Source organism: Pseudopipra pipra, chromosome 13 (assembly GCF_036250125.1).
Source record: "Pseudopipra pipra isolate bDixPip1 chromosome 13, bDixPip1.hap1, whole genome shotgun sequence".
NCBI classification, from domain to species: domain Eukaryota; kingdom Metazoa; phylum Chordata; class Aves; order Passeriformes; family Pipridae; genus Pseudopipra; species Pseudopipra pipra.
The window spans coordinates 19,444,697-19,455,705 of NC_087561.1; the positions used below are offsets into that span (position 1 = coordinate 19,444,697).

Below are 11,009 nucleotides of genomic sequence, written 5' to 3' on the forward strand. Positions count from 1 at the left end.
TGCATCCTTGTAAAGCTTGGGGAGTGAACTCTTACCTAGAGCACGTGTTCACTGCAAGGCCTGATGCAGAGGAGAGAATTCCAGCATCCTTTGATGCCATCTCTGCTGTGGTAGATGTTGTTGTGACCCTTGGCGCTGAGCCAAGGTTCTATGATGGAAGAGAGAGGGTGGGGAATCCATGGCAAATGACCAAGAACAAGCCTCAGCATGCTGCCTTTTTTTCCTTCCTCCCAACTTACTTATGTCTTCAGCACCCTGGCAATACTCAGGAAATTGTTTCCAATTCCTGTCTTAGGAAAACAAGATCATACTCTCAGTTTGTGGTAATGAAATCCCTCTGCGCTTGGGAAAATCATTCCCAATCCTCTTTACTTTGAGAGGACAGATGAAGTCATAAAGTTTAAGAAATAAAAAATATAAAAATTAGATTTCAATTCTGCCACTCCTGGAGAGTCCTGGTCCACAGAAGGGTAAATTGTTCTCACGAACACTCGCAGAGTGGCAGAGCTGGAAATGAAAGTGCCAGAATATGCAGTGAGTTGACAGTGCAGGAAGTGTGTGAAATGAAACAATCTTATAGATAAAGGATAATTCTGACAAAAGACATTGGGAAAGCTGAGTTGTGTGGAGCACATCCATGCCTTTAAAGCTTATGGAACATCTGGGTTCCAAAAAACTGAAAATTACTTAAGGAATTCCTGAATTAATTCTCAGTTTTACATTGTTAAAAAAATACACGAGTCCCAAGTATTCTACCATTCCTAATTCTTCCTGATGCTGGAAGATGAGGTGTACCTTATGAAGGGGGAGAAAATGTTGTCTTTCTGCAAAGCCACTGAACAAGCTGTGCTTGTACGTTGGGTCTGGTGCCCAAGTCAGGCATGTGCAGGCAGTGCAGGAAGTTGGGCAACAGCTTGTGTTGCAACTTTCCACCTGCAGGTTTGGCTGATGAGAGCATTTTCAAAGTGAATGTTTCAGTGGAATTTCTGTGTCCTGGTTCTGTTTTCTGGCTGGTCTCTTGGTGTTCCTTGAATGCAGGCCAGAACGTTTATCCACACATACCCATACTCAGGTTTGTTCATTTTGAAACCAGTAAAATGTTGTCAGTGGCTGCTTTTGCAGGGAGGATTTTACCTGTGTGTTAAAAAACTTTTCAGAAATTTGAATGCTTTGTAGTAGGTAATAAGAGACCAAATGTGCATCACTGCATCCTCAACTTTTTTATCCCCCTGTCCAGAAGAGAGGGGGAGGAGAGCTGATTTGCAAGATATTATTATTCAGCTTGATGCATACTATTTCACTGCTAGTGGGTTTTATCAGGTTGTTCCTTACTCTTGTCCAGGTCAAAATTCAAGATACTGGGTGCTCTCCATTTCTAGGTTCTGCTGCTAACCCCATAGTTTCTCTCTTTTGGCCACTTTGAGCTGCTGTTAATCTACGTGTAATGTTGCTTGTCCCTCCCATTCCAAACAAGCTTGAAATCTTGAGCAATCGAATAAAAATACCTTTCTACTGTACATGCACTGGTGGGAAGTCCTTTGGCTGGATTGCTCACTGTTTATTGTAACTTTTATTGTAAAATACTTGTTGGGGGAAAATCCTCTAAGGCAGCAACATTCACGCTGTGAGATTAGATGCCTGCTGACTTTATGAAGAGAAGAAAAGGATACCATGTCTGGGATTAATAGTGTTTGGGGATTTTTCTCTCTCCACTATTCACATTGCAATCTCTGCATTGCCTCGAGGAACGAGGAGTGAGAAAAGGGAAAATTTTTGAAGAAACACATGATAAGACCTTTTTGGAACAAAGGTGCAATGTAAGAATGGCTCATGTTGTTCAGATCAAAGTATCCTATGTCTGCTGAAACTTAGAGCAGATTCCTAGGGAGCGTTATCAGAATGGGGCCAACAAGCAGCGATACTTTCCCAGAGTATTTTCCACTTCCAAGAAGGACTTCCTGAGCCCAAAGTGGTGTCTTTTGTCTTTAATATCCCTCAGTGGACTTTTCTTCCATGAAGCTGTAGAGCAGCTCTTTGAACTCACATAAGGGAGTCTGTGTTTTGCATTCTCTGGACTTCAGCTCCGACTGTTGGGAAAAGTTGCCTGCTTCCTGCTGTTTTTGTATTTCAGGGTTTATGACAATCACAGCTACAAAAGCAGTATCCCAAATTTGCTGCAGAAGGCCAGCTAATTGCAATTGTTAGTCTTTTCCTTAATAGAAAGTAATGTCCATAGGTGTCCAGTATTCCCTATATTAAAATAGAGCTGGGCTCTGGGTGTATTTTTATTCTTTTTTTTGGTTTATTCATATATTAGTTTGTTTTTTTTCTGCCTGAACTCTGTATTGACCTTGCTAATACAGTTATTGGGGGGGCTCAGCATGGTAGTTTTTGTTGCTTATTGTGAGACAGCTTGGTTTGCAGGATGAACGATGGAGGAGGATGGAAGGGCAGGGGCAAGAACAGAGCAGGACCTCTCAGGTCACTCTGGGCCAAGATTATTCCAGGCTGCTGGAATAAACCTGGTTGCAGTATGGGGAGACCACAGGACATGGCTGGTGTGTGCTTTCATCCTATTATTTTATTATCATGGGACTGGAATAGGATCCTACAAGTTTTGAATCAGTTTCTGCTTAACCTTGTAAAAACACTGCCAGCAATTTTCAGTGTTGCCCTGAAAGTGTTCCCAGATTGTGGACCAGCTCTAAACACTGTCTTTGCTGCAGTTACCTGGGAAATGTATGTCAATTCACTCAAACAATACTATGAACCCAGGTGCCCTTTTTAGTCTGTTGCTGCTCTCAGAAGTTTGCAACAGGTGTTTTCCTCAGTCTCCCCATCGTTACTGTGGGGTTGCTGAGGTCAAAAAGGACAAATATACCCATCAGGAAAGCAGAGATGGGACAGACCTGTAAAATCCTGAGGGCTGAGTCTAGAGCAGGAGTCTGAGGCTCACTGACAGCAGTCATAGAATCACAGAGTCAGGGAATGGTTTGGATTGGAAGGGACCTTAAAAACCATCCCCTCCAGTCCCACCCCTGCCATGGGCAGGGACACCTCCCACTAGCCCAGGTTGCTCCAAGCCCCCTCCAACCTGGCCTTGGACACTTCCAGGGATGGGGCAGCCACAGCTTCTCTGGGCAACCTGTGCCAGGGCCTCCCCACCCTCCCAGGGAACACTTCCTAATATCCCAGCTAACCCTGCCCTCTCAGTGTGAAGTTATCCCCTTTTGTCCTGTCACTCCAGGCCCTTGTAAATAGTCTTTTTCCATCTTTCTTGTAGGCTCACTTCAGGTGCTGCAGGTCATCTGAACATCCTCCTGGCTGCTGTGCAAAGCCAGAAGTTCACTCACTCATTCTCATTGTTTCATTTATGTCGCATTTTCTTCCTTTGTTTCAGCTCAAAAAGAAGCAGGTCTATGTGGAGAAGGTGGAGAAGATGCAGCAGGCCTTGGTTCAGCTGCAGGCAGCGTGTGAGAAGCGGGAGCAGCTGGAACACAGGCTGAGGACACGGCTGGAGAGAGAACTGGAGTCTCTGCGGATGCAGCAGGTACCCTGATCCCCTGGGCTGGACTGGGGTTCTTGCAGGATTGCACACCACACCCTGCACCACACAGGAAAGAAGGGCAGTGGGGTTTTTGTCATCTTGTATTATTAAGGGATGTTTCTTTTGCTAGCTAGAGTCATGGATTTGCTGGCTGTTGTATCATTTTTACCTGATTTTGTACTATTTTAATCAGAAAACTTAGGTAAGCAGCAATAGGGGATCCATCCTGTGCTGGGGTGCAGACACAGCTGTATAGCTTAGATGCTGTTTTATCATTAAGTATCCTGGTTATATTTGCTTTGAAATTATTTTTAGTATCTTGTTCACAGTTTGGAATTTTATATAAAATTCCTTAACAACTGGTCTGAAGAGAGGCCCTTCAAAAAACTTTTGCATTTAAAAAAACCCACACAAGACTAAAGCAGCAAAACCAATTCTATATATGCAGTTGATGGAAATGTAGACTATATTCTTCTGAGTGTAATGTGAGTCTTTTTCAGTGAAAAGAATGAATGAGTAGTAGATTGTGCAGGGGTGTTATGAATTGGATGTGAAGTTTTACTTCAGCCTGAGTCAAACACAGGTGAACTGTCAGGTGTGTAAATTTTACTAGAAATAGGATGCAGGCCTGTGTTCTAAATCACATCTATTTTCAGGTTATTTTTATCCCCCAACTTCCACCTCTGCATACGAATGGATATTTGAATCTTACTTGGAGTTTTTTGTATTGGTTTTAGTAGGAGTTACAGTAATTTGATAAACTTTTCTGTGTTACCTTTGGAAGATTAAGAACTCTAAACAACTCTTACATTGAGCCTGAGTAAACAAAATAAACTGCTTTCTTATCATGGTTTAAAGTTCTGAGCTGAGCATAAAAAAGCTTGTCCACCCAACTTCTTTTCTTTTAAATTTTTTAAAATTTTTTTTAAAGTCAAATATCCTGCTAATCTCAGATTATCCATTGAACTATTAGCTCAGCAAATCTCCACTCTTGTTTTGAAAGGGAACACTGCCTGTCTTCCAAATATTGCTTTAGAAATGAATTATTTTAATCCCCAACTACTTAATCCCCAGGTATACACTGATAATATTAACTTAATGACCAAATCCTTTAAAAATATTTTGGATTATTTTTTAAAAGGGGTGATAGCTCTTGTAAACTAGTTAGTGTTTTGCTAAACACTGTTGGAAGTAGGTCGATGTTACTTTAGGCATCATGGATGGGCTGTACACATCACACCTGAATAGCATGATCCAGCTCTGGGATGCATATTTTGGGCTTTGCACATGGAAAAAGGCCTTAGGAGTATGTTCTATCTCAGACATTTGCTTATTAGCCTGCCCAACATTGCATCGACAACTGCATTTCGCTTGGGGGGTCCTTTTGTCAAAGCAGTGCTGCTCTGGAGCAGCCTCTGTCCTTCAAACAAAAAGCAGACCAACCAACCCTGATTCTTACAGATGCATCCTGAGACTTCTATTTTTGGTTTTGGTTTTTTTTTTCTCTCGGGACTCAGCGCCAGGGCACATCTCAGGCTGCCAACGTCTCCGAGTACAACGCCACGGCGCTCATGGAGCTCCTGCGGGAGAAGGAAGAAAGGATTCTTGCTCTGGAAGCTGACATGACCAAGTGGGAACAGAAATACCTGGAGGAAAGTGTGATGAGACAGTTTGCTTTGGATGCAGCTGCAACTGTGGCTGCTCAGAGGTAAATGAGACTTTTCATAGTGCTGGGATTGTTTTCTTTTTCCGGTTGAATGTCATATTTCCCACCAAGGAATGTTGTCACACCACCCTCCCATGATCGCTTGCCTTGTGTTCTGAACGGCTCCTCAGACTTCTTCATGTAAGTGGAGCTTGGCTGCTTTTTCTGGGAGCTGTGGAATTGCCAGCAATTAGAAACATTTTTCCAGAGGAAGATTCCTCCATGTGCAGGAGCCATTTTCCGGATTAGAATTGTTCTGAGCCATTCCTAGAAGCTGTTGATTCAAAAATAGGTGTATGAGAAAGGGTTTGTTTTTTTATTTTTAAAGCAGGAATCAGTCCTTTCTGAAGTCATGTGAGATGGGGTGAGCTTGGTGATTCACATCATTCACCCTGAATGGCTTCCTTGTTCTGCAGAATGTTTTTGCAAATTACTTTGTGGTATTGTCCTCAACATGGTTACTAACCAGAAACATCTACTAGGAAATTCTGCTCAAAACATTCTGCTGTGTATGGAGAGCACTGCTTGTGGGGGTGGAAAGGGTGTCTGAAATTTGGTAACAAGCTCACATTCCCAGACAACTGCACAGAAACACTTATTATGGCTGTAAATAGGCCTGAGTGCCTCAGCTGGTTGGTGAACGGGAGCTGTGTTGGAGTGCAGCTCCTTGGCGTTGGGTATTGCGTACAGGGAATTTCAGTGCTCTCTAGTTTATGGTTCTTGATGGCAGATTTTACTGTGGATTGTTTCATGAGCCAAATCCAGATAGGGCTGTTATCACTACTGGCTTTCCAGCTTGTAAGATCATACTGGAATTACAGGGGTAAAGTTGCAGAGCTGCTGTGTTAGCGTTTAAAGACTTATCTTATCTTGCTCCAGAAGCAAGCTGTTATTTCAGCATATTGATGCTTCTTGTGCACTGTTTTCTGCCTCCCTAGAGATTCCCTAAAGGCTTTTGCTGCTGCTTGCCCTTAGAGGCCATGTTATATTTTCAGCATGGGCTGATAAGTAGGGGCCTGGTCTATTGTTTATCGGGGAATGAGAGGGCATGTGTTGCTGGTCAGCTTTTGTTAAATGAACAAAAATGCTGTCCAGTCAGGAAAGAGCCAGCCTCTGCTTTTCCATCTAGCTGCTGGGAGGGCTTCCACTAGTTTCGGGGGCAACCTCATCTACGCTGTGTACAGATTTCTTTCCCTTTTCTTCCCTAGTGGGAACTAGCATCCTGAGGTTGCAGGAAGGATGCTTTAGAGCACAGGCAGGAATCTGGGTCACGTTGGGTTTATTTGGTAAATGACCTGCTCATGCCCTTCACATTCACAAGTAGAATGAAATACTCATTATGTTTTGGTTAGTGGACTGAACAACTATGACAGTGTTAACATCAGGCACTGTACAGAATGAGCCTGAAACTGTTTTCAGCCCATTTCAAGTGTTTTGGACCAACCTGCTTAGGACTGCTTAAGAAACTTCCATGCCTTGTTCCCTTTGATACTCACATTCCCTGTATGATACTGTTGGAAGGGGAAGGGAAAAAGCTTTATATCTGCAGTGAAGTTTGTGCTATTTCAATTGAAGAAAAACACCTGGTGTTCTATATCCTTCCCTTTCCCCATGATTTGCCTCATTGATCCCTTTACAGTAGTGCAGTTAATCTACATTAGATTGTAGACTGGCCTGAGATGGACAGGATATTGTTGTAATGACTTGCATGTTTTTATAATCTAATCTTCATTAGGACACTAATGAAGTTGGGAGTTGGATTTTTGGAAGACACTGAGCCAGCTTAAACTCATAAAAAGTGGATGTTCTTGTTTGTTACTTTTGAGCAATGATTTTGTGCTGCTAGGAGGAAAGCAGCAGACATATCAGGTCCTTGATCTGCTGTACTGCTTGTTCTCAGGGACACGACGGTGATCAGCCACTCGCCCAACCCCAGCTATGACACCTCACTGGAAGCTCGCATCCAGAAGGAGGAGGAGGAGATTCTGCTTGCCAACAGGAGATGTCTTGACATGGAGGGAAGGTAAAGTGCAGTTTGGCCCTATCTGGCTTCCTTGAGACAGGGATTTTACATTAATTGTCTGGGTAGACACCTCAGAACCAGCAATTCTTGTATCTTCCCCAACAGCAACGATGTAGGATGACACACACTCATCTGGCCAAGGCTACATAGCAATCCAAAATCTGTCTTGATACTGAGGGCTAATGCAAAAAAGTCTTGTCTTAGATTTTTTTGCATCTAGCTTGTTCCTCTTCTCTCTTCAGGGTGTCTTCATCAGACCCCAGGCTCCACCACCTCTTAACAGTCTCACAGAACTGCTTTCCCTGGGGTTAGGTCCAGTGCAGACTCCCCAGAGTGTGTCAATAATCCTCTTCTTTCTATTGGTCTCATGTCCTGGCCATAACTCTCAGCTTTGTCTCAAAGCCACTTCCATGGCTGTTTAGAGCAGCTTCCAGGAGCCAAAGGTGGGTGGGTGTCTCAGTGCATTCTCTTGTGCATAATTTGCTCTGTGGGCCAGTGAGCAGCCAGTGTCCAGGACAACAATCTCGCTGTCATCCTCTCTCCACCTCCCAAAATGCCTAAGAGGGTCTTGCTCACAGCCATGGGGACACTGAGGCCTCAGTCCAAGGAGACAGGAAACTCATAAATTGTTCATTTTACTTCCCAAAAAGGATTAAGACTCTCCATGCTCAGATCATTGAGAAGGATGCCATGATCAAAGTCCTGCAGCAGCGCTCCCGGAAGGAGCCTGGCAAGACAGACCAGCTCAGCTCCATGAGACCTGCCAAGTCCCTCATGTCCATCTCCAACGCTGGCTCGGGCTTGCTGTCCCACTCCTCAACGCTGAGCAGCACTCCCATCCTGGAGGAGAAGAGGGAGGACAAGAGCTGGAAAGGCAGTCTGGGTAATTTTCAAGTACCGGTGGCAATTCAGATACTCAGGTCACTGCTTAGAGGGGAGGAGGAGCAGCAGAGGAAGGTGTGTTAGACAGACAGACCAGCTGGCCTGGCATGTAGTAAAACTGACTGCAAGCAAGATGGGACGCATTTGGAATAGCTGCTTGTTTTAATCACTTTTGGGAAACAGTGACTTCTGATGTCCAGGCTCTCTCATTAAAATGTGTGATCTTTATTCCCAGTTTGGTACCTGACATTAGGGATGTTTGGGATACAGTTTTCAGAGTTCTCAAGCACTTGCTTTTTGTTGGGTGTTATGGCTGGCTGGACGTGTAAAGTCTCCTTGAATAGGAGCAGAGATACTAATCAGGATTTCTATCCCCTAGTGTTGTGCCTGCACTAACATGACTCCTATCTGGAATGGCTCAACAGCATTGTTTTGAGAAATGGAGTTGTAACAAAGCAATCCTAGATGATTTTTTTTTTCCAGGGAGGAAGTTAGGCCCAAAGGCTCCCCTCTGAGAGTAAAAGACCCTGAAATGTGAATGAGACCCTGTTGCAGGTGATTTCAGTGTGCAGTTTTACCCTGCCAAAGATGGGCCAGTGCTTAGAGCCAGGTAACTCTTAGTGCCCACCTGCAAACAGCAACACGAGGATACTGTTTTTCCTCAGGTGCTTCAGCACCCAGTGGTGAAAGGTGCTATGGAAAGGTAAATTAGTGCTGTCTCCTGAAGCATGGAGCACTTTTGAGATCCTAGAGCAAGTCCTGCCGAGGGGCACAGGAACTGATGCCAGTTAGTTTTCTGTGATTGTGACATTTCCTTCCCTTTTTCCATGAAGGTGTTCTACTGGGAACAGAATATCGCTCCGAATCCATTCCCTCCACCCCCTCTCCCGTCCTTCCTTCCACACCACTGCTGTCAGCCCACTCAAAAACAGGCAGCAGAGACTGCAGCACCCAGACAGACCGGGGAAGTGAACAGAGCAAAGCTGCACCTTCCCCTGCAGCTCCTGCCCCAGGACGACTCCCCAGCACCAGCTTGACCTACAGTGCAGAGAAAACAGGTACCAGGGCTCAGCTGCTGTCCCAGGGGGGTCCCTGCTGCCCACTCACCGTCAGGGCTGCTCTGTGGGGCAGGCCCTGATGTCCCTTTTTCAGTTCAGGCAAACCGGGGCTAGTTTTTGTGAGGGCAGGAGGGTTTTGGGGGCAAGCATGGCAGTGTTCTGAGAGGTCTCAAATGCTCTGAAGGAAAAAAAGCTTTGAGAGTGCTAGCATAAGCATGGGCACACTGGTTAGAGAGGTACAGTGAGATGTGAGAATTGGAACAGGGAGATGCAAATCCCAGGACAGTCTCTGAGTCAGTGTTGACTCTGAAGTCAGTGTGAGCAGCATGTGGGGTTTAACAGCATATGAAAACGGGCTGTTGGAAGTGGCCATTGCATTGAGTGGGTTTTCAAAGACAAGTGGACTCAGAACAGGGGAGGAAGAAGAAGGAAAGGGAACTATCACGATGGGACTGTGTAGTTCACTGCCCTGGTCGCAGGACCAGCCTCAGCCTTGGCACAAGCACATCCAGTTGACAGTGACTGTCACAGAAGCTGAATTTGCTTCCCACAGAGCTCCGAGCTGGCAAGAGCTGCTCATTTTCCAGCCCACTCTGCCAAATCAATGCAGATTACACAACCTTGCCTCTTCTCCTTACAGCCACATTACAATGATGTTGTTCTTTATGGAAGAGTGCATTTGGCTGGGCTGCTGTGCACCCTGCCCATGCTATGCTATTTAATGGGTATCGAGGGAGATGGGGACAGGTTTGGTGCTGAAAGTCTGTGCTGACTGCATTGGTTTAAATGCAGTCACTCCAGTTTTATGTGGATTTGCGTATCAGTGGGAGGTACCCAAAGGGAATTTGATACAATATCTTTATTTGTCTGGCTACATACGTAGAGAATGGAATTTTTAAAAATGAAGTAAGTTATTAGCTGTCTTTGGCCAATGATAGAAAATGATTTTTAAAATGTTAATGTCATATTTCTAACCTCATTGAAATTACAACTCTCTTGTTATAATTGTCTTGTCTGTCTCTTGTTTTTCCTCATCACGTAGATGGGCCACTCTTCCACTCCAGCACTCTTGAAAGAAAAGCCCCTGTTCAGACCATGGGGCAGGACCTTCCAGATGGAGAGATGGTAGAATACCTCATCTGAAAGCCTGTACCAAGATCTGAGCTGGATAATAGTAGCAAGAAATTTTAAAAGACATTTTTATTGGGAAAAATTGTAGTACCTGAGTAATAAAAGAACGGTCATCTGTTTGCTCTTGTATATTATGTCTCAAAAGTATGGACAGGTTAATTTATAATTTGTTCTAAATTATGAAAAACCCATAACACTTTTTCTTTGAAAGTTTCCCCCTTTATTTTTTAAATACCGTATCTGATAATATCTGGAGGAAAAAACCCCTAGAACTTAGGTGTGCTACATCTGAGATTTCATTTCAGAATTTTTAAAGTCTCTTAAACAGAAGTACCTGCTCTCACAGGTGTTGGTTACATGTCCAGCTTAAATGCAGTAAGGTGAGCTTAATGGCCTTATAATGATTAGAACCAGGGACTTTGTTGTGAGCATCACTTAATGGTTTTAGAATCAGGTGTTCTGAGAAGCTTTTATAAATCTGGGCTGTGATCAAGGGAGATTTCCCTTTCACTTCCTGTTTCCTCTCAGTGTAAGAACTCAGAATAGGTATTTCATATTCACAGGCTGAAAAGATTTCCATTTTCAGTGCAGTAACTTTTTTTTACTTCCCAAATTTCTTTCTTTATTATTTCTTTATTAAAAAAAATTACTCCCATGATTAAT

At 43.9% G+C, this 11,009-nt stretch overlaps 1 protein-coding gene across 4 annotated transcripts in view; it reads left to right on the plus strand.

The window, feature by feature from the left end:
• The window catches only part of AMOT (angiomotin), a 58,734-nt gene extending 48,259 nt beyond the window's left edge, over nt 1–10,475 (plus strand). For all 4 annotated transcript variants that reach the window (XM_064670251.1, XM_064670254.1, XM_064670253.1 and 1 more), the window contains 6 exons: nt 3,401–3,550; nt 5,065–5,255; nt 7,153–7,275; nt 7,926–8,158; nt 8,991–9,215; nt 10,258–10,475. In XM_064670251.1, the coding sequence (XP_064526321.1) occupies nt 3,401–3,550; nt 5,065–5,255; nt 7,153–7,275; nt 7,926–8,158; nt 8,991–9,215; nt 10,258–10,358 (1,023 nt within the window). In that variant the 3' untranslated portion in view covers nt 10,359–10,475. The remainder of the gene's footprint in view (nt 1–3,400; nt 3,551–5,064; nt 5,256–7,152; nt 7,276–7,925; nt 8,159–8,990; nt 9,216–10,257) is intronic.
• Nucleotides 10,476–11,009: the final 534 nt, after the last annotated feature.